At 33.1% G+C, this 22964-nt stretch overlaps 4 protein-coding genes across 4 annotated transcripts; 2 read left to right on the top strand and 2 right to left on the bottom strand.

The window, feature by feature from the left end:
* The first annotated feature begins 261 nt into the window (after window positions 1–261).
* On the top strand, window positions 262–3119 carry LOC123689565. The gene is made up of 4 exons (XM_045630225.1): window positions 262–903; window positions 1358–1435; window positions 2369–2513; window positions 2947–3119. Exons 1-4 carry the CDS (start codon window positions 262–264, stop codon window positions 3117–3119), a joined length of 1038 nt encoding a protein of 345 aa, XP_045486181.1.
* Window positions 3120–9536: 6417 nt separating this feature from the next.
* Window positions 9537–13553, bottom strand: LOC110999213. The gene is made up of 4 exons (XM_022268158.2): window positions 13455–13553; window positions 12951–13158; window positions 11093–11191; window positions 9537–9799 (listed from the first exon to the last, which is right to left on the bottom strand). The coding sequence occupies exons 1-4, from the start codon at window positions 13551–13553 to the stop codon at window positions 9582–9584; spliced, it is 624 nt and encodes a 207-aa protein (XP_022123850.2). The 3' UTR covers window positions 9537–9581.
* A 408-nt stretch (window positions 13554–13961) lies between these two features.
* Window positions 13962–17478, top strand: LOC110999203 (apolipoprotein D). The gene is made up of 4 exons (XM_022268145.2): window positions 13962–14099; window positions 14482–14689; window positions 15772–15870; window positions 16463–17478. The coding sequence occupies exons 1-4, from the start codon at window positions 13989–13991 to the stop codon at window positions 16648–16650; spliced, it is 606 nt and encodes a 201-aa protein (XP_022123837.2). The 5' UTR covers window positions 13962–13988; the 3' UTR covers window positions 16651–17478.
* Window positions 17479–18159: 681 nt separating this feature from the next.
* Window positions 18160–22963, bottom strand: LOC110999212 (insecticyanin-A). Its single transcript, XM_022268157.2, has 4 exons — window positions 22805–22963; window positions 20997–21228; window positions 19820–19921; window positions 18160–18401 (listed from the first exon to the last, which is right to left on the bottom strand). The coding sequence occupies exons 1-4, from the start codon at window positions 22913–22915 to the stop codon at window positions 18211–18213; spliced, it is 636 nt and encodes a 211-aa protein (XP_022123849.2). The 5' UTR covers window positions 22916–22963; the 3' UTR covers window positions 18160–18210.
* Window position 22964: the final 1 nt, after the last annotated feature.

Raw genomic sequence — 22964 nt, 5'->3', positions numbered from 1 at the left:
ATCATAGTCATTATAACTGTAACATAAATATGGTTAAAACAATTTAATATTCAGTTTTATATTCCATGAACCATCATGTTATTACATTAATTTACCTAAGTAAGCAGTACATTAAGCAAATGAAGACAACAAGTGATATAATCCATGTATTTGTCATTTATATGATTATTTAGATAGAGTAAAATGTATTTATTCCATTTATCATAAAAGCACAACTCAGTCGTTTACGGAACTGAGCGGTTAATATATTGAATCAACAAAATGTTATATCAATGTGTAAATTTAATTATTTTCTGTAATTTTTTATGTGGTTTCTATGTTAAATTTTCAAAGCTTTATATGACGATTTTGTCTACGATTTATTGCGCTTCGATTTCAGTTTTCATCCTATATGGATTGTACTCAAGACCTCTTATTAATACATTCTATGTTTGGTCGAATAATTTCTGTATGTTTGACACTATTTGTTATATTTTATTTACCTATATTAATGGAACAGTGTACGTATCGAAATTTCTTAGAAAGATATCAGAAATTGACGGCTTACTTCACTTTCAACGCCCCAAATTTTTTATTAAAACAATATGGTTCTTTTTATTTATTTTCTTTGAAAAAATCTTTTACTCTTTGGAATATTACGCACGCAATGATGTGAGCACGACTACTTACAAAATTTCGATGGCTGCTTGGTTAGTTTACAAATATGGCAGCTTTTTCAATTCAGTCTTGAGAAACATATTGTTCGCACTAATGAGACAGAGGATGAAAGGTCTTCGATCAATGCTTGAGCATAATATAAATCAAGACGGTCTCGACAAAGTTGAAGAAATTAACAAGACGTTAGAAATTTATAAAATGATTCTGGATACTAATAACTGTTTTGGATACATAGTTAAGTATTATGTGAGTATTTTAATTTCTATATGACACACCCAACTCTACAAACCAAAGTATACCTTGGGCTGCGAAAACTTTAAATTACTTGGTAGGATAAACAGTATTTTTGCGATTCACGACTGTCAGTTAGCGCTATTCGTCATGAAACGCGAAGTATGTATCTTATTCGGAACATTCGAATAATTTATGTGTATTTAGTACTTTATCCATACATTGTGAAACAGGCCCTTAGTGACTTTCTAAAACCGATTTTATAATGTAGTCTATATAACCGACTCACTCCAAAAAGTCTCGCGGACTATTCTTTGTATCGCCCCAGCAATCACTAATCCAATATTAATTAATACACCAGATTACTGGAGCACCTGGGTAACTGTAACCTAAATCGGTCGCTCCGGTAATTTGGTTCTTAGTTCTAAGTCAAGAATGATTTAAAGCCAATATTTGTTTTCATTTACAGATTGTACGCGATTTTTTTGCTGCATTCTACTACGTGATAATCACAACCATCGGTATTTCATATAATTCCAAAAAAAGCGTAAGTTCAGAATCCCATCAACTGTGCTTTTCATTTGTGTACTGTGGTTCGCGTGGTATTGAAAAATATTGTTGGTTTACGACGATGATTTCATGTGATAACTTCATCATAAAGCATTGATGAACAATTGCATACTTTTATTATTTGAATTAAAAACACAATTCAATTATCATTATTTTGTATACAAATAAGGAATTAAACTAAAATTTTTTTTTCAAACTATCAACAATATTCGTTAACTCAAATATATTTTTGAAATAATCACATAACGAATATGTTTAGAGATTTAATCGCTAATCATATTCTTAAAAAAAATGTTGTGGTAAGCAATGGTCCCCTCTATTCATCTCTATCGCTTGATCCGCGCTCTCGCTTGCACGCTCAGCTCAGCCGGAACGGAACACTAAGCCATGTTTATCACGTCAAAAAATAAATATGAGATATTTTAGTTAAATATGTCCGTTCCTATAATATTTTAAACATCTTCTAACTTTTTTTTATTTAGAAAACTAGAACTTCATATAAATTTGAGACAGCCAGGGCTCAGCCTCGTCACTATATTCCGTCTTATTTTCTCCTTATAAAATCTAATTTTGCGAGAATCCTAACTCTCTTATCAGTCCCTGTCACAAAATTCCTTCTTAGCAAACGTAAACAAGTAACTAACAACTCCAAATTTCCAGTTTGTAGTAAAAATAAAGGACTATCTAACAAATTTGGTAAATCTAACTATATATAACTACCTCCCAAACAAATAGAAGTTTATACGAAATTAAAATATATATTTAAAAAAGTACATGATATAAAATAGATATTTTGTTTTTATTAATTTTCTGGAATTTGTACACCAATACCCAAAATTACCCGGCTTTACGTTGATTTATAGGATAGCTTAAAAATATAGAGATAGATAGAATTAAAAAAATCTTTTAGGTAAGACCGCACATGGCAGTGGATGCCGTCGCAAATATTCTTGTGGCTTGCTGGCCATGTATCGTTTTACAAGAAACGATAAATGAAGTAGCAAATATAAAAACCTGTCTTGCTCAAGAATTCTTGAAATGCCCAACTGAAGACAGTAAGTACTTAAACAAATAGATTTATTCCAATCCAAGTCTTTTTATTATAAAGTTGGGTAAAATCTATGAAACTGACACTTAGCAGCTGCAAGTTGCTGTCATTTTACGTGGTAAAAAAACGGAATTATTCATTCGGTTTCGAAAGTTACAGGGTAAGCTTGCGGCTATCAGTCAGATCAGTGCCACAGTGATCAGTTGTGTAGAGACGTGATTTTAAATGGATTTTTAAAATCACGTCTCTCTTTTTTCACGTGCTACTTGCTAATTGCTTGGTGAAAGCAGTAAAAAATTAGCACCAACGAACCATTAATCGACGGCGTGTATCATAATCTCCGGAAGAAAACACAATCTGGGAATAGAAACTGTTTTGTTCTGTTTGAAACGAGTGATTCGTTTTAATAGAGTGACTGAATAATAGGAACGTTATTGCAGGTCACCGCCGAACACGGGACAAAATCAAAGATGCCATGAAATATTTGGATTTGAATCCTTTTATGTTTCCCATACTACATCTATTTAGTTTAAATCTGACCGTGCCTTTTTACTTCATCAATATTTGTTGTACTTACGTGATAGTGGCAATTCAATTTGCTAAATTGGCTTAATGTCATTAAAATAAAATGTTGATAAAAATACGGTGCTGCAGAGGTGTGACTAAGTTTTGTAAAGGCGTACATAAAACTACGTACGTAAAACTTAGATGTCCTTAAGAAACTATTAAATTTTTGAATTGCTTTGTAGGCACATTTTAATTAATTCTAATTGAAATATGTGGTACACCATGCAAAAATAATTCTAACGTACAAACACTACAAAATAAATTAAAAGCACTATTAAGATACAATTTTTTAATACAAATTTTGGTTGCTTGGTACATTTTATTAGATTTAACAAAATCTACCAAGCAACCAAAATTATGACGATTTAACAACTATATGTTTATAGCACGAGTATCTTAATTTAAAAAGAAATAAATGTCTATTTCCATAGGAGCTTTTCATTTACAAAATTCAACAAACCACTGCATGAAATACTCAATAATAATCTTGCCGAAGCTAGAGTAACGGTAGATTAGGTCCATACAAATAGGCCTCTCTGAAGGGAGAATACAGGGCATCGCGACCCTATGTTTAACTAGGTAAAGCTTAATTCGACTTATCTTTTGGTCGGAAAGAGAGCTTTCATGTATGTTATTATTGTATAGTAGTTATTGCACTTTAACTTAGTGCAAATGCAATTAATTCTGTTTTTCTTCATTTCTTTTCTAGGTAATAACAAAACATAAAAGTCGAACTTCATAAATGTATCAAATATAATATGAGTAGGGCATTTCACAAGTTACATAAAAACGTTTCATAAATGACACGTTCATATGGACACAAAAATCCTGTAGTATGGTTCTCGGTATATGTATGGAGACGACAGCTTAGCTCGATATTTAATTGTTCACTAACAAAGAGCCGGATATTAGAATCCAAGTAATAAAGTATCGAACATATTGGCTTATACCGAGTCTATGGTTCTAGGACTAAGTAGGAACATTTTCTATTGTTATAAAAACTTTGACAGTATCTTAAAAAATACTATCATTAATTGTATTGCCTATGTAATAAATTATTAAAGCAATTTACTTTTTGAAATCTATGTAAAGTATTTTTATAGATTAAAACATTCTCTGGAATCCGGCTAGCCATGATTCCTGAAGGGCATTTGACATATCCAGCTATGTTAATCTATAACTCTCTATACTCCTCCAATACACGTTGACCGATATTTACCAAATTTTGTGTATTCGCTATTCTATTGCTTAGATATTATCGAATGCTTTGAGCGCGGCGACCGAATTAAGATATTTCGTAACGAAAATAAACCTAATACACGTTGACGTAATATAGGTGTGACCAATACGCGTTAAAGCGGGACAGAACGCATACTGCGTCTCACATCAGTCTGGCGGAGTATCGACGACGTAGCGTAAACGCAGCCGTTGCAGCCGGTACGAGTTAGAGTGAGAAATACAAGGTGTGGCTAGTCAGAGTCTGGTAGTGTGGTAGAGTGTTAGATTAAATTAATATCAAAGAAAAAACTTATAGAATATAAAAAAAAAACTGCATAAATAAACAATTATAATTGCATAAGCTATTGCATAGCATTTTTTTATTGCATGTATTTAATTGATAAATTGCTGTGTATGCACTAAATACCTATTCATAGTATGCTGGTGGAACGTAAAAAAATAAAAAATATTGTATTTAGAAGTTTCATATAAATATATCGAGAAATAGTGTATCGTTGGTGAAGTGAAAATCATTGATTGCCATTAATTTGATTTTCCAATCTCAGCTAGACACATTGCTTCAACGACTGGCAATCATGAAGTTGGCAACTTTTATTCTGGCGGATGTTTTTTTTTAAAGTTTACCTTTACGAATTTAACATTTGAATCATTTCTTTAGTTTTTTAGGGTTTGGAGTCATCTGACTGTTGGACATAGTTGGGTGGATTAACATTAAAACTGAATATTGTATTTTCAGAATTTTATGATTTTTAAATAGTATGTTAGATAGTATGTCCCGTCCCATATTTGTTTCACGTTACGCGTCTATGTTTTGCTTATCCATAAGCTATCAGACTGTTTTGTTGTTGTATGTTGACTTTGGCATGTCAACAACGTTTATGATAATATTTTGTAAGTACGGAAAAATATAGATATCTTTTAAAATATATAATAAGTATGTTCCATAATTATTGTACTCGTAATAACGACAAAATTAGCGCATGAACTGAAAGTCTGCATAAAACGAATAATTCTTTCCATCGCAATTGTATACGTTTTTCTATAAAATCCCTAGTGAGATACAAATGTTGTCAATAAATAAATTAATCAAAAAAAAAAGTCTTGTGGAACATCGTGTAACGGTTGCAGCTCTTTACAAACATTGTGTAAAACAAAAAGCTTTGCGGTTAAAAAGAGTGGCGGAGAGATTGTTGCCAGTTCTTCTCTTCCATCCTACGCCTTTGATTTGGTTTTTTTTAAAGAACAGAGGGCAAAAGGGCAGGAGGCTCTCCTGATGTTAAGTGATATAGTGATTTGCAGTAAGTGTAAAGTTAGAATGAATGTCATATATTTTTGACGTTCATTCGTGTACATTTATATATGAATAAATGATTTTTGAATTTTAATTTGAATAAGCCATTGTGTTTGTAAATATCTTATATTTATGCAGTAAATTACTATTGACGCTGACTGTTTACTAAAACATTTTTTATATGAAAGTACATTTAATTTGAATGTTAAATTCTCCAAACAATAAATACAAAAACATTCAGTTTTTCCACTATAATACAAAATAGCTAGATCGCCACAGATATACAAAAAGTCTAGCCTACTACACGCTGACTAAATTAAAACCTGTGTTAGTCGTTCTCCTAGTCCGTGTGTTCGTGCATATTTTCTATCCTTTGAAGTTGAAAACTTTCCAAGCTCAACCAATTCTCCCTCTAAAGGCATGCCGAGCAAAACAATCCGCCAGCCACTTTCAACTTTTATTCTTTTCTGTTTGCCTTTTTCAAATTGGCCCGTACGTTTAATTTTCTTGGCGATATGCTGGGGTAAACAAGCCAAAGCACCAAACATATTTCTATAAACACGTTCTGACATCTCTTTGTTTTATATTCTTTCTTTAACGTCAATACTCGAGTACGCCTTTGACTGTTTAAAAATGCAAATTTTCGAATAGGTTAATTTTAAAGTATTATCGCATTTAATAACGGTAATGAATAATTGCTTTATTATTCATCCTTTATATTAAATATAATGTAATATTATTTATTATAATGATCAATGACAATCTTAGAATTTAGAATGTCTCTCTTTTCGTACAGTCTATGTTTATAAACTTTACTGGAAGTGTGCTCCATATGTATAATTTTTAAGTTAAAAACGTTTTTATAAATATACGTCAAACCTAATAACCCTTGTATCAAACATTAATTTTATTCATTTTTCAATTAAAGTAGACTTAAGTACTTTTTGTAACGGAAATCATTCAGTAAATCATTAAATTAAGCACATTATATAGCAACAATATTTCATAGTTGAAAAACAATGTTAATTATAAAACTTCTACATTCAGTGCACTATGAAAATTTATCCGGACGTTAAAACGATGCAACGACAAAAAATTACCGTTGAGGGAGTCATATAAAAGTTGTCGGCGCATATAAGGATATTAATTCTGAAAAATAAGTGCTGCCTGACAGTTTTCATTATGAATTTTGAAAGTTCATAGCAAAGAGAATGAGTCGGATTTCACAGTGTTGACTAGGCTTTGATGGAAATCTTTATAAGCGTTATTATTACCTATGTGATAATATTTACGAAATATGTGATTTGGCCCCGTTATCTACTGCTTCTTATCACTGTGTACTAACCGCAATGCATTTAATCATATGTTTCATTATTAAAGATTTGTGTGATTGGATTTCACGTGTTCATATATAAATTATTGATTAAAATTACATATTTTTACTTATTATAAAAAGCTTAAATATGATATGTTGAGTATACTATATATAACGTTATTTATAGTACACTAATTATACACAAACGATAGAAATATAACGGAGAACTCTCGGCCATTTTTTATGAACAATATCAAATGTATTATATTATATAATATAAATACCAGCAAATTTATATGTACAAAAATATATTGGGTTGTACACAGTATTTCCTACTCATAAGGCTCAAGTTCTTTGTAAATAGAGCTTGATGCATCAGACCTTGTGACACGTAGATATTAATTCATAGCATTGCATAAACAACAAAACACAAACAATGCTCTAAGAATCGTTAAGAAACTCGCAACATTGTTTCTAAATCTCCAACTATTTCCTACCCAACTAACAAACCATTCAAGGCACAAGTTTCACCTGCAGGCATTATCGTAATCAACTCGTCTTTAAACTTCTAACTCCACGTCCAAGACCTTAGTCCGTCGGCATAGAGACGATTTTCGCGTGTGTATTACATTCAATGTGTCTGTAAAAACAGCAGTAAAAGTCAACGATCACCTAAACGGAAGCACTTAGTGTAACTTAACTGAATGTTTTTCAAGAAACGGGGCTGCGTCTTTTTCCCGTGAACGTTCCTATGAAAGTGGGTACTCGTTCAATATTATATTTGTAGTGAGACTACTCTGATAGTTTCAGATAATCTTAGCTCTTTAAGCCTTTGATATTACACGTTGTTCCATTTAAGTTTAATATTGCAGTTATCCCATACTTCAACAAAACAAAAAAAAAAAAATTCCTTTATTAAGTTCCTGGTCTTAAATATAGATTTTAGTACATCCCTTTTAAGTTTACCTGTGTTAGGGATGCACACACTTATCTATTCAGTACATAGGGTTTATAACCACTCTTTTGCACGTGATACTACATTAACAAAAAAAATTATATGAGCTGTAATGATAATTAATTCCGCCGCCTATGGACGCTCATAGTGCTAGATTACAAGTCTTAAAATGTGTACGCTTTTTGATTAAATAGTTAGGTTTGTAGGATGGTCTAAAAATTTAAAAGAATGAATAAGAAATAAAATACAGCTCTTAATAATATTTATTATACTTAACACTAACACTTTGTGATCCAAACAATTCATCAAATGTAAGAATTTAATCCGTTGTTCTACTTAAATAAAATATTATTTATAACTTATACAGCCGATTATTTATATAATTCAACGTCTTTATCAATTTGACAAGTAACAATTTGTTAATAAAAGTCTAATGTTGACATATTACCGCGAAGTTGCTATTGGCAATACCACTAATATCATGAACGTATATTATTGTCAAATTTATACAGGTCTAAACCAGTGTTACCCAATAAGGGACGCCCCACAGGGGGGCAATTTGATTGTTAAGCTGGTCTATTCGAAAATATTTGAAAATTATTTAGAATTTCAATATTAGTTTTTATGATGTTGTAAAAATTATGTTACTGTTATAATCTCTTAGCAATTTCTTCCTAAAACCTAATCTATAGCTTCTTAAGTGAACAATTATTTTTGTTAACATTAAAAAGTTACTATTACTTGCTCTTTGTATAGCCTAACCATTTAAAAAGTTAAAAATGGTGCACAGCTGAAAACGTTTTACTTTTTTTTGTCTTACATCTGTTTTTTACAATCACAGTATTATCAGTGTGTTCGTGAACTCACTCTTAATTCTTCTATAGCTATTATAAAGTAACCTTCATATTTATAACATGTAATTCATGAGCACAGTTTTTTCTCTTTTTATCACACCTTAAATATAAGTCGAAAGAACGAGAACAGTATAGTACTAAAAATAGTTCAATAACAATGCTTTACTTTAAAAAGTAGTTTGCACAGTCGCTTATATCCCGTTGGGGCGGATGTTTCCGCCCGAAGTATCACGCAAAGTACGGAATCAAGCAAAGAGAGGTTTACGTGCTGAACTCACCATGTATAGCGCCATCTACAAACCGAGCCTACAATCACTCCGTTGACGTCATACCCTATCAGGCACTAACAAAGTTATTCCAACCGCTATGGAGATATTAGACACTAGGGGTCTTCGGGTCAGTCAGTGGTGAGACTAATGATCCTTTCTTAGGTTATAAGAAGAGTACAAAATCCTTCCTCCAAATTCTAACAAATTTACAACGAGGTAAAAATATGTACAAGTACTCATGTAGTACCTTTAACAGTACAATCACAGTAATGTAGTTTTTTGATTAAACTTCTACTAATTAATTACATAATTTTATTCAGACAATATTATGTGAAAATCGCCTTGGTGGCCAATCAATAATTATTATTTAAATTTTACTAATATTGGCTTTGTTTGTTCCTTCATATTAAATATATATTTTAATCTACCAATCAATCAATCTTACAACTGTGCTTTGTAAAACAGTGCTCTATGTTTCTGTTTATATGTGTATTCCGTTTTGGCTTTTGTGTGTAATGTAATTGTTTGGATATTGTTTAGTGATTAGCTGTAGGAATACTTAAATAAATAAAATAAATTAATTAATTAATATAACCGTCTAAACAGTGTAAGAGCAGCTGTGGATGTTAGAACCAATGAAGCAGGACTTAAAAAACTCCCACTGTTAATCCTGCACGTATCTTCTGTATTATTAAAATGTAATAAGGGGGTGTCCTTCAACTTGTAATTGGCTATGGCTTGGTCGATTCTTGTTGCATCCATTTTCTTCACATGAGGCATTCTTGTGAGTTTCCATAATTCATCTGAAAAATATTTGAATAATCAGAAACATATGTGGTTAAACAATTTACTAAAAGATAGGTAATGCAAACTCTGTAGATATGAAGGTAACTGGACATTTTTCATCTTACAGCCATTTGACAGTGTTTTATTTGGAAAAAATATTGTAACACTTTGGCTACCATGAGGTTATAAAGAAACCGAGGTAGGCAATTTAAAAGGTATATTGATAGTGATACAAAAAGGAAAAATGAAGGACAATAGGGGAGGCCATTGCCCGTGGGCACACAGAATCAGTTATCTTAGGTTAAGAAAAACGATAGTTATAATGTATAGGTATTCTGATATAACGCTATAAATAAATAAATATTAAAAAATCTGGGTCTTAAAAAAACGGGCTCATTTTTTTATTATTATTATTTTTTTTGCTTAGTTTGTCGAATGAATTAAATGATTTCTGAATTTTCAAAAAAAAATGCCGATTCAAGTTATTTTATTTCATCTAATTAGTTTCCGTTCAAAGAAAAAACTTTATTGTTAAGTCACGCGCTTTCTGTCTCAATGCACCTGACCTCCAACCGAGCGGATAATTAATTGTAAAGGTCACTGGTTCGATACCCCGTGCATTGTATTCATCGAGGAAATGATTTTTCCGGCTTAGGCTCATTAGGAAAGTCGATTTTCAGGTCTATTAAGTAAGGTTTTTGTGAAAAAGTATTGGCCGAATCGATTTGAAAGATTTTCTATAGTTAAAATGATGAATAAAAGACAACAAACCAGGGTATTATTAAGTGTCATTAAATTTCCGCCATTTTTTTGCCGATTTAAGTTCGCAGTATAGCAAAGAGCATGGTTGGCCTAGTGGCTTCAACGTGCGACACTAATCTCTAAGATCGTAAGGTCGATCCCTGGCTATGCACCAATAGACTTTTTTTCTATGCGCGTATTTAATATTAGCTTTAACGTTAAAGGAAAACATCGTGTGGAAACCGGCTAGCCATAGACCCAAAGTCCCATAGTCGACGGTGTATCTCAGGAACATGAGACTGATCACCTACTTGCCTATAAGATTGATAAATGATTATGAGATACAGATGCAGAGTCTCAGAACTAAAGAAAGGTTGTAGCGTCACTGTTATCTATTTTTTATCTATATTTAAATACTTGTAGCAATAGAAAGAATTTACTACATCATATACACATCATTGTTGTATATGTACAACACATATCGCAGTTATGATACATATAACTGCAATATGTGTTAAAATAATGAGCTAAAAAAAATACATAATATTATTATCGAAGTATTTACTTACAAGTACTGCTGTTTCCATCTGAATTGTTGTAACATGCAAATATTACCGCATAGTGCTCGTAATTTACATCCAGTATTGAATACGTTTCTGATTTCTGATCTGAAAATTATAATACATATTTTACATATTAAATGAATTACAATTATTGCTGACACGCGAGTAAACTTAAATGAGCATATTCAAATCTGTAACAAAAGATGGCCATTTGTCTATATTCGGTGTGCACATTAAAATACAAATAGAGATATTTTTAACTATAGAATATATAGTTAAAAATACTTTTGTGTGTTTTTTTGCATTCATTCATGTAGGTAACATAATGTACACTTATAAAAAAAAACAAAAAAAAATTCCTTTATTAAGTTAATGGTCATAAATATACATTTTAGTACATCCCTTTTAAGTTCTATAACCTGTGTTAGGTTAGAATGATCGTCAAAAAAAGAAATATATATTGAATGCATACAATGACCAGTATTTAGGCCTTGACTTGTTTATGTTATCGCGGAATGTGGTTAAAAAGTGTATTAAGAATATCCATAGCGCAAAATCACCTACATCATGAGCACACCCCACATACACACCATCACGTACATACCCACACTTTTGCACCACACAACATGACCAATTTAGGCTTAGTTAAATAAATTAAATCACAATTAGTTAAATGTATTTGTTTGTTTGTTCACTTTTCTAAATCTTTTTCTAGTAAAATGTATCATGTTCACATCCATCCATTCCATCTTTGGCTATTTTTTCAGTGTATTTGTTTGTAATTAAATATAATTTATGTTAGCTGTGGGATTACTAAATAAATAAATAATTGCTTTTAATTTTACATTACTGTCAGTTCTTAAATCAAGGGCGTAGAACAGAGAAGAACAGGAAATAAACTCTCCGCTACTATTTTTAATCGCCAAGTTTTTTCTTTTACACATCATTTTATCTCGTATTATTATCCCGCTAAATTAATGACAAGATAAGCCTTCGAAATAAAGACATTTAATGCTTACATTTGTAAGTTTGGTAATTTTATCAACAACATTTTCGGTAATAATTTTCTAGTTGAACATAATCTCTGAAATTTAAAAAAAACTGATGATTCAATATCGCTTGAATACATTATTTCAACATTTTCCTTTGACTTTGAATATAGATCTTTGAGGTGCGGCTTGCGTAAGGATATCACATACTCGACGAGCTCAACAAATATTAATCTAAAACTCCCCATTAATTAACACTCACATTAAGTTAAAACTAAATCTTCACGTCTAATGCGGCTAATACAAACGTAGTATCTAGTACGATGGTTCTGTAAAACTATTGACACAACTATTTTCCGCCCAACAGTTAAGTTTAATATCTTTGAATAAAGAATTTCACCAATTCGAAATCTCAACTAAGACTGGCTATATGGGAGATGTACAAGAATCAGCACAAACAAAGTACACGTTCTATTAGAAATCTCACAGATACAATCTTATTTATTCTTCGAATATGCCAGTACTCGATAAGACTTTTTGTATCTGTTTTATGATCGTTTGTCAATCTAATAGAGCAAGTAGGGGAACAGCCTGCTGTGCCAGACACACGCCGCCGACTTTTAAGGTCTAAGGCAAGTCGGTTTCCTCTTGATGCTTTCCTTCATCGTTCGAACAGTGCTAAATGTGCAAGGTGCACACCTGGGGATCGAACCTACGACCCTACGGACGAGAGTCCCTTCTTGAAACCACTAGACCAACACTGTTCGAGCAAATAAGACTTTTAAAATGTATACCGTATCGTTTGTTACCACAATGTTTTGTACCTCGTAAATTGTTACAAATAAATCTTTACAGCATATTTTTGCCTAGCTTACCCGTGTAAGTTACTAGCAACAAGTCACCACCGCTGTCATCTACAGTCAAAGCCACAGACCCATTGTAGAAGCTAACTGAGTTGTTTACAATCCAACTGATAGACACATCCGTGGTATTGTTGCTTTTGTGATTGAAGAGGATTGTCGCGCATTCGCCTTCTATTTCTAAATCCGTAGCAACTGCTGCTATGTGCCATTTTCCATCTAGCTGTAACATCAAAAGAAAATCAAAATAGTATTATAAACTCTATATAAAGACACTGAATAATCTTTGCATTTCATGGCGTTTTATAGAAGTGTCGTTAAATAAAGAGAAGAAAATTAGTGTTTTTATTCATTTTTTTTAAAATTATGGTTTGGTATGATCAGATCTTCTAACAAAACAATGAATCGTATTGCGTGTATTAATCACCCGCGGACATCGTAAATGTTTTATAGCTGGTGATTCGTTAGTTTACCATTAAATCTGTAGTTATATACATTTTATATTCAACAAACACTCACCTCTTTTAAATCTACTTCCCTAGGAGTTATATATGGACAGGTAACATTTTGATCCACACCATTAACACAAACAAAGAACAACACACAAATACAGATCATCTTCGTGTAGCTATCTATAATAAAATGAGATACTAACTACCTTCAATTTATTTTAACGTATTTCCGCGCGCAAAACCTTCGACTTGTTTTTTTTCTTGGTTGAGTGGACATCTTAGTACCTTATCTTAATGTAGCATTTGGTGTGTAACGAGTTGGTTCTGAGTTCGATTTCCTGTAAAAGAATAATGTTTTCCAGAATGCTTCATTTAGAAAATTCAGTGCTACCAGTGCACATGGGCAAGGGTTAGCATCTAGTTCCTTATTTAATGTATTCCACTCTTTATATTCTTAGATTTAAAAAGTTATTTTCATACAAAACGCCATCTAGGGACGTATGGTATAGATTACTGGATCTTTATCAGTGCCGGTAATCTCTAAAGTGTCAATATGAAATAAGATACTATTATCAACAATACATCTCAAACGTCGTGAGAAATGTACAAAAACATTGTTATTTTATTTTTCTTCAAAATTGTCCAGTCACAAATCCTTCAGTTTGGGAATTGTTCAAATATCACCACTATGGATTATTTCCAAATTGATAAAGTAAGTACATATTATTTCTTTATTTTGTCTCATACATAGTGTCACATGCCATACATCAGGAAGTCTCAGGTTTCATTCCGGGGGATAAATAAAAGGCTTTTCAACAAAAAACTTTTCTTATTATGGTGTGCTATAGGGTACTATAGGCGGTCCCACCCAAGGGACGTTTTGCTGCTGATGATCCTGAAAACAATATTACATACATAAATCATGTATTCAACATAATCTTTAAGCCTACAATTTCCTATTGGAAATCCAATATGAGTTATGGGACCGAGACTTTCTTCATTAGGAAACCTACCAAAGAATAATTCGTTCTTTTAAGCTAATTATTCCACACGGCTTCAAAACACGCTTTTAATTTTGTAAATTCTGTTTCTAGTTCCTTGGAAAGTGGTATGTTATAGAACAATTCCCTGTTTGGTATGAAGAAAATGGTCACTGTGCATTCAAAGTATTTGAACTGTGTGAACGTCGGGTCAGGATTCAGAGCAGATATGTCAAGGACAAAACACAATACATACTTATTGTCAATAGCACTTATTATTCTGGAGATGACGCCGTCTTTCAAATTGAAAAGAATAATATAGGTAATCTGTTTAGACACTTTAATGATCTCAAGTGATTCTTTGAATGACGAATCATTATTCCATTTTTAAATTTGCATTGCAAAAGTCTAGTCGAGTTCTAAATTCAAAGTAAGTCGTAGATTTTAATTTTTAATGTTTTATCTGATAATCGACTTGTATTTAGATAGAAGAGGAGCATTAGTCGAGCCCTTCAAAGACAACTTAACTTTGTCTTTGATACATTTCAAAGTGTTCAATGGTCTTGTCAAGTGATTATTTAAATATTAAATAAATTCCATTTTAAAAAGTTGTAGGCATAAGTCTAGTCGAGTTCTTAATTTGAAATAACATACGATGTATATGTCTATGATATACGGCTGACAAAATGTTTTAATAATCTACGACTAGTAGGACTTATATAGAAGAAAAGGGATAAAATATAGAACGGGCGTACTACTAACTAACTAACTAACTACTTTTAACTAAATTACTAGATTATATGAGTTATTTTAATATCCACAAATCTCTAAGTATAATCTCCTACTTCACCGATGTACGTCATCTTTTTGATGAAGCATAATTAATAATGATAAATCTGTATCATCAACGTTTAAAATAATACAAAGAAATCACGCATTCTGTTTGCTTTTCCGTTAATGTCCACCATTTAAATGCATTTAACACTAGGGCTGACGCTGTATACCACATATATCATCATCCCGTATCATAATTACATCTTTTATATTATATCGCATATTGTATTGCTGTAAAAATATACACTACACGGTATACCCACTCCTTGTTTAAATTAATTACTAGTTATAACCGGCTCCAGGCTATCTGCCAGAAAATCAGTAGGTACCAGGTTAAAAATACTGATATACTGGTATCTTGAGCGGGAGGGTAGTACCTACTGACATAATAGCAAGTATGTTTCCAAAGCCCACCTGCAAGCGTCCTTTGAGATTTATCTGATTCGTTTCGGTCTGTAACCAGAAGAAGGATTAAACTGCTTGATAGATCCTTACCAGTATAACTATTGACAGCCCTAACATGAGCAGAAGTTGACGCTCGCAATGAAAACGAATTGTGTATAATTACAGACCCAGTCGGCGTGCCGTTGTCTGTTATAACAACAGATTATGCGAATTACTCTCTGCTTTACGGCTGCAGACTGAACGAGAATTTGCAATTGAAATACAGTAAGTATATTTTAGTTTTGAATTTCTTGGTGCGGAAGAAAAATCACACTATGGACAGAGACTGATCGGGAGTTGTGCCCTAGACTATTTATCGGGTGCCCACTTATTTGTTTTTAATTCAATATTTTCTAAAAAAATCATATTCTATGTACATTGCGAGAGCGCTGTAAGTTTTTGCTGACGGAGTGTAGAGCGGAAGTAACTTTTAACTGTTAACCTTTGCAGTTGGTAACACTCATCTATTTCGGTATCTTTGATATTTTTTTCGAGTATTTGACAGATTTTTTGTACGATTCTTCTTCTAATTCTTCCGTCGATTCTTCATCTAATTTGGATACTAAAATCTCCCATCTGCTGATAGACCCAGTTCACCGTTCACTTAGTGATTTGTCTCGGTCTAGTTGAAATATGCCGGTATGATGCATATGATCTAGGGAAGAGATTAAATTTATTTTGTTTTTATTTTATTTGGTCACTAAGTAACTATACTGATACAAGTTTAAGACTGTCATTTTTGAGTTGATGGATTACCAAAAAATATACACAAAATCTGAAAATAATTTGCAAATTACTGCAACTTTATCTGTTTCAGTGTCAGCTTGGATTCTATCACGCAGTTTAACATTAACACCGGATGTTCTTGAAACTGCATACAGAGAACTGAACGCTATACCGGATGCCAGCACAAGCTATTTGCAAACTGTAGATCATAATGAATCTAAATGCACGTACCAATGGACTGCTGAAATACACGCAGTTAATACAAGTACCAATGATTAATACTCTATGCTCCATTGAATCATTGCTATAAAAATTCTTATTATCTTAATAATATATATAAATTAAGTGTCACGTTGTCCACTATGAACTCCTAAACTACCGAACCGATATCAATCAAATTTGCACACCGTGTGATCTTACTTGAAAGATAGGATAGCTTACATCTCAATTTATACCCGCAATATTTTATTGCAAATATTTGTTAATTATTTGATACAATTCCAACAGATGGCGCTGTGTTAAAAGTACCTTTGTACCTTTTTCTACCTCTATCTACCGTTCACATAAGTTCTCCTAGCGGTTCCCTTGAATAGTTTACTACTATGTAATATAACAAAAACCTTAGCCACGGCAACGCTTGCCTGAGTCTGCTAGTATAAATAAATAACTCGGTCACAATCTAACGCCTGATCGAATCAGTGTAAACAGCGAAATATAACTTAAGTTTCCAATCTTTAGTAAGCTTATTGTAATCTAAACAAAATGAGTTACACTTAACGAACTCATTTTGTTAAGATTAAAATAAATTTAAATAAACTAAAAGGCCGGCAACGTACTCGCGAGCCCTCTGGCATTGAGAGTGTCCATGGGCGGCGGTATCACTTAACATCAGGTGAGCCTCCTGCCCGTTTGTCCCCTGTTCTATAAAAAAAAAAAGAACTCACCTGAGTACTTACTGAAGAAATAACAATTAATAAGAATGACGTGGTACCCATAGCAAAAACTTTACGTAAAGTTAATTAAATATTGGTAGCGTAGTTTTGTTGTAACCTAATATTTTTGTACAGGAAACTAGTAGGGAACAGAGTGTAATTGGAAACAAAACGGAAACAAGGGAACGGAACAAACGAAGTGAATACTTCGTTAACACACTAATTATGTGGAAATGTATGCTTTATCTGATGTTTTAAATATCAATCGGCAACGCACTCGCGAGCCCGCTGTCATTGAGATTGAGTCTATGGGCGGCGGTATCACTTAACATCAGGTGAGCCTCCTGCCGGTTTGCCCCTGGTCTATAAAAAAATCATGAAACATTGTTACGGAATACTTTACATAGTTTATATTAAATTTAAGTAAAATCTATAATTTTCTATCATATTTCATTGAATAAATATGAATTTATACTTTATTTAATAACGACTTTTATTTGCATGACATACAACCAATTTAACTGGATAGTAAGAATATTATATGGAAAAACTGTCTCATCAACACAGGGTTCCTAGTATGGAGATTAGCTTACGGTGAATTTTGTCACAAAAAGTTTTTGTTTATTATATTCACGTGATTCATCTGCACTATTTAATTCTCGTAAATAGTTTATTTGCTTTGTCTTGTTCTTTATAATATGGTCTAAGTAACTGTATATCTTATGTAGTATTTCATTTATTTTGCATATTTTTCGTACAACAGTTTGAGGACCCTTCCTTCGATCAAGAGGGACAAGGTTGCCGCTGTATCTCTGGCAACGAAGTTTAAATAAATAATATTAAATAAAAAACACAATGAATAATATTTTTTTCATGTTTATTTATAGTTGTATATCCAAGAATTACTTTAGATCGGTACTGGACATCTAAATGTCATCGGTTCTACGGGCACGTCTTCATAGTACTTAGGATTGCACTTGCTTCGATCATCTTTGACTAATTTCATTGGGTCTACGCCTATTTTATTCAAAGGCTTTACCGCCAGCTCCTTTGAAACGTCATTCAATATTTGGTTCCTGGATAAAATCCACACATGAACTGAAAAAAGATTAATTGTTTATCACTAAACTGTTACATCATTTTATTTTGATCAGGTCAGCTGATCCAGCTGGTCCAGATAGTAATTGTAGTTCCTATTAGATCGTGTCCCCATCTACTCCTCAATGAAATCAGGGCCAATCTGGAAGACGTCGGGTATAAGACTTGAAAGTTTTCTGACGATGTTTTTTCAATGATCAATTTGCAAGAATAATCATACTGATGAGTAGTATCCCCAAAAATCTGCATTCAAACTAGATAGATCTTAGGTGAAGGCAGACACCGGGAGGAAACTACGATGGACATGGGTTTACCCAAAATCTATGACATGTGTCTACGTACAAGGTTGTTCACTTCCCTTATAAATGTAACGAAGTGTAACTAATAGATATAATGGTTACGCAATACCTGGCAAAACACTGTGATAAAGTTTTTGTTACTACCATTAAGTGTTTTAGGACAAATAATAACTTATATTATATATTTATATTATAAACTAATATAATTACAGACATTTGGTTGCATACCACTCATACTACGCGTAATGTGTCGCCCTGACAGAAGCAGCCAGAGTCGTGCAACGACTAAGAGTTAACAACTTTTGCATTAAGTTTGTATCCGACAGTGCGTCTGTGCTGTTGGCACTAGCAAGCAAAACGACAAATAATTTGCTGGTACTAGAATGTCATAATGCACTGGAGGATATAGCCCTAACAAACAGGGTTACCCTACAGTGGATTAAAGGACATAGTGGATCTCTTGGCAATGATGCTGCCGACGAGCTTGCGAGAAGAGGCTCGGAATATTGACTGCTGGCCCGTATCCTCTCCTACCCCTGCCCTTCTCGCAGGTGCGTGCATGGATTCGCCAAAGATCAGAAGAACTCCAGCAAGAACGTTGGTCACGAAGTGAGGACTGTAGGCAATCCAAATTGGTTATGCCGGCAGCTAATCCAAAAATGACAAAACAATTACTAAACCTTAACAGAACTAATCTCAAAACAATGATAGGTACAATCACGGGCCATTGTCTCCTCAACAAACATCTCTTGGTCCTAGGCGTGACAGATAGCCCCATGTGCAGAGGCTGTCTCAGCGCAGAGGAAACAGTCACCCACGTAGTCCTGGAATGCGAGGCTGTGGCTAAACAACTTAAAGAAATCCTCGGAACAATGAGGTCGCTCCGACAAGCCTGCGAAGTGCCCAGGAAGCTTCTGTGCTTTTGGAAGCAGTTAGGCTGGCTTAGTTAGCCAGGACTTCACGCACAACGGACCAAATAAGAGTCTAATTGCGGAAAAGGAGTCCCCCACACATACACATACACATACATACCACTCATACTACGCATACTTTACCCCAGTTATTCCTTAACCGTATTAAAACTATATATATTCTTCGTTCATATGATGTTATACTTACTGAAGTGCTTATCAATCAGGTTACTGTATTCGCAAGTGTAAATAGTGGCGAAATAATTGTAGTTTGTAGCCAGGATACGAAAAGGATACCTCCTCGTTTTCACTGAAAATATATTTTTTTCTAAATTAATTAAGGTTCTTATTTATTTTTCCCAATAAGTGGCAGTTATTAAATCTTTAGCTAGCTTTATGGTCCGCTTTAGGCCAAACTATAAACATATATATACAAACAAAAAAAGGGAGGAAGGAAACTGAATCAAAAGCACACGGAAAATTGGAAATCACAATGGAAAATCGAACATTATTTTCATTACATTTCTATGTTTATATTATAACATTTATAAACAAGTCATTAAAATTGGCTTATAAGAACACGTGATACCTATTAATTGGAATTATGCCAAAAAGATTCGGTGAACAAACGTAGTTTACAATTTTCCTTCCTCAATTGCTAAATTGCGTTTTTTTAAACATAATAGGCAGCAAACGGGCAATAGGCTTAACCTGAAGTTAAGCAGAATACGAAATTCGACCCGTATCGCCTTGACGTCCGTCCACTGAAGTATGTCCGAACCAATTCAACTTAGGGTCCTTCAAAAGAGGTCCGTCAAAGAAAGAGCCTACCAATTCTTAATAGGCCAGCAACGCACTCGCGAGCACATTGAGAGTATCCATCGGCGGCAGCATCGCTTAATATCAGATGAGCCTCCTACTTGTTGGCAGGGGGCTATAGAAAAAAAAGTTGCGCAAGTGCGTTGCCAGCCTTTTAAGTATAGGTAAGGAAATACTTTAGTGGGCATCTGGTTCCACATAGTGGATGTACACGGCAAAAACTGCTTTAGAAACGCTGAGTTATGAAACGACGGACGTCGGGTGGAATATCATATTTAACCTTGATATTCGATGATGAAAATCAGCTGCAACGTCAGAACAACTTCTCTGAGTAATGCGGTAGGAGATGCAGAGAGACCCCACATCGCTAGGCAAAACCAAAGGGTCAAGCATTTCTATAATATTCTATGCAATGTACTTAAACTTCTTGGACCCAAATCTCAGGATAAACTTAATGGTTTTCAGTTTGGAGGGCACAGTAAACTGATCTATCACCACGAGTTACATATTAAATTTAATAATTAACATAATATTATAACGAAATGTTTCTTATTCAATTGACTTACATCGCCTGGGCGCATTTTTGAAAGCGAAAATCAGTTCCAGATTGGCTGCATCCCCAACTTTTGATGGCATATCAACCTTTCCTATACTGTACCGGTGGAACAATCCCCGGTCTACTCTCGACTGGTTCAGGTAGATGCCTGAGGGTCTTGTCATCAGTTCAATGGTTGAACAATTATTCTGGATCTGGCCATCGCTAGAGTACTGGTATGCTTGATACCATTTTCCGTAAAACTGAAACGATAAAATTAGTTAAAGTCCAAAGGTCTTTTAGTTTTATAATATGGAAACTTTTAATACACTTTGCCCCGGTATTTGGTAACTTTACTATTATTAGATACCTATTACATACTTTAAAAAAAAATAAAGTCTATCAGTCAGTTACTCTGTATATATATGTAGTATATATGTCGCAGCCAACTAGCTTAATTAGCCGTTCAATTAACAGCTTTTTAACTAAACGGCACCAGTCATTATTAGGCAGAAATAAAAAGATGAAACATATTTTGACATATTTTTTTTAAGTTAAATTGCTTGAGTCAAATTCTTATTATTATTGTCACTATACCCTTCCATTGTACTTGTTGTTTCTCATCAAACTTTGAAGTATATATTATGCATATTGACAGTTTGAAGTGTCATTTCGAGTTTGAGAGTGGCAGAAAGTGGAATTAAATTGAAACTAACAGTCAACAGGCTAGCCAAGAAATGAAGTGTAATCGATCCAAGTCATTTGTCTAACTGTTTGATTAACTTCCTGAACATTTTTTAGGCCGGTAGTTAAATAGCGCCGTTTAGATAATGGCTAGGCTGTTAATTGAACGGCTAATTAAGCAAGTTGGCTGCGACATACATATTTCGCGTTTTATCCATTAAAGAAATGTCCATTTCAATTAATCTCAACATTTTAAATAATGAAAAGAATTTCGATATTGAAATTATATAATATACAATTCATGATACAAATTTATTTAGATCACTTATGTTTGTGTAGCATACAAAAGTGGTTCGTACTTCAAGCAGCTATTTGATTATGTTACTTTTCTCAATGTGTTTTGTAAAGAACATTTTATATTCGTTTACTGCGATCACGAAATTCCATGCAATAAACGTCTCATCGCGTCACGCGGATTATTATAAGAAACGTTCTACATCTAAGCATAATGAAGAATAGAGAAAGACTAAAACTCAAGAATGGCTATATCGATAACTAATTATGATTTATTCTGATCTATTTGTGAATGTGGAGGGTAGGTTTGAACGGTGGGAAAAATATATAATAAGTATATAAAGGCTAAAAACGACAAATAAAACATAACACTTTCAATTAAAAACTGTTCCTAGCTGGAAAATACTTGAAGTTTTTAGTTTAGTTACCCACAGCCGTGTTGGACTCCTCGGTACAGGCCAGTTTCTTTGAATGTTTTGAATATTTTTGGATGCTTTTTTACAGTCAGTAGTAGATGTCCGAGTTTTTTGTATTAAGTTTTGATACAAATATATGTAGGTGATAGTGACGTAGTTCACCAGGTTTATATTTAGATAATAAAGTATTAATAATATTCTAACCCAGATAGTAATAATTATAATAACTAAAAGGGGATAAATAGAAAACTACCACAAATTGAAAGACATTGGTCTCTGTAGTGTATTCAATACTTGTGTTACTATCTACCACGCACCAACTTTAATCTTTAAATAACCTCACAGCCCAGAAGTCAAAACAAAACTAACAAAATGAAGGTTGAAGGAAAGACGGTTATTTATAAATATATAAAATTAAATCACATAAGTAAATTTATATACATACGTCCACCAGCCGAAAATCATCTTGTAATTCGACATTATCTGGACACTTTCCCGGTATAGTGAAATAACCATAGGCAGTATTAACACAAATAAATAATATAAATATAAACATTATCGTATGTTGTTCTCTTTAAGACTGATAATTCAAAACAATATTCCTC

This window comes from Pieris rapae, chromosome 11 (genome assembly GCF_905147795.1).
Source record: "Pieris rapae chromosome 11, ilPieRapa1.1, whole genome shotgun sequence".
Lineage (NCBI taxonomy): Eukaryota > Metazoa > Arthropoda > Insecta > Lepidoptera > Pieridae > Pieris > Pieris rapae.
Note: the sequence above shows the minus strand (reverse complement) of the source record. Positions and strands in the feature narration are given on the sequence as shown.

What these genes read in the sequence shown, in the direction of transcription:
- LOC123689565 (XM_045630225.1), top strand. Translation starts at nt 262, where the DNA reads ATGTTATATCAATGTGTAAATTTAATTATTTTCTGTAATTTTTTATGT. An exon ending in CATATAATTCCAAAAAAAGC is followed by an intron (nt 1,436 to 2,368) that starts GTAAGTTCAGAA and finishes AAAATCTTTTAG; the next exon opens with GTAAGACCGCACATGGCAGT. An exon ending in GAAATGCCCAACTGAAGACA is followed by an intron (nt 2,514 to 2,946) that starts GTAAGTACTTAA and finishes ACGTTATTGCAG; the next exon opens with GTCACCGCCGAACACGGGAC.
- LOC110999213 (XM_022268158.2), bottom strand. Translation starts at nt 13,553, where the DNA reads ATGATCTGTATTTGTGTGTTGTTCTTTGTTTGTGTTAATGGTGTGGAT. An exon ending in GGGAAGTAGATTTAAAAGAG is followed by an intron (nt 13,159 to 13,454) that starts GTGAGTGTTTGT and finishes TTGATGTTACAG; the next exon opens with CTAGATGGAAAATGGCACAT. An exon ending in GTTGCTAGTAACTTACACGG is followed by an intron (nt 11,192 to 12,950) that starts GTAAGCTAGGCA and finishes TATAATTTTCAG; the next exon opens with ATCAGAAATCAGAAACGTAT.
- LOC110999203 (XM_022268145.2), top strand. Translation starts at nt 13,989, where the DNA reads ATGTACAAAAACATTGTTATTTTATTTTTCTTCAAAATTGTCCAGTCA. An exon ending in ATTATTTCCAAATTGATAAA is followed by an intron (nt 14,100 to 14,481) that starts GTAAGTACATAT and finishes TTCTGTTTCTAG; the next exon opens with TTCCTTGGAAAGTGGTATGT. An exon ending in AATTGAAAAGAATAATATAG is followed by an intron (nt 14,690 to 15,771) that starts GTAATCTGTTTA and finishes GTATAATTACAG; the next exon opens with ACCCAGTCGGCGTGCCGTTG.
- LOC110999212 (XM_022268157.2), bottom strand. Translation starts at nt 22,915, where the DNA reads ATGTTTATATTTATATTATTTATTTGTGTTAATACTGCCTATGGTTAT. An exon ending in ATGATTTTCGGCTGGTGGAC is followed by an intron (nt 21,229 to 22,804) that starts GTATGTATATAA and finishes TTATCGTTTCAG; the next exon opens with TTTTACGGAAAATGGTATCA. An exon ending in CAAAAATGCGCCCAGGCGAT is followed by an intron (nt 19,922 to 20,996) that starts GTAAGTCAATTG and finishes ATATATTTTCAG; the next exon opens with TGAAAACGAGGAGGTATCCT.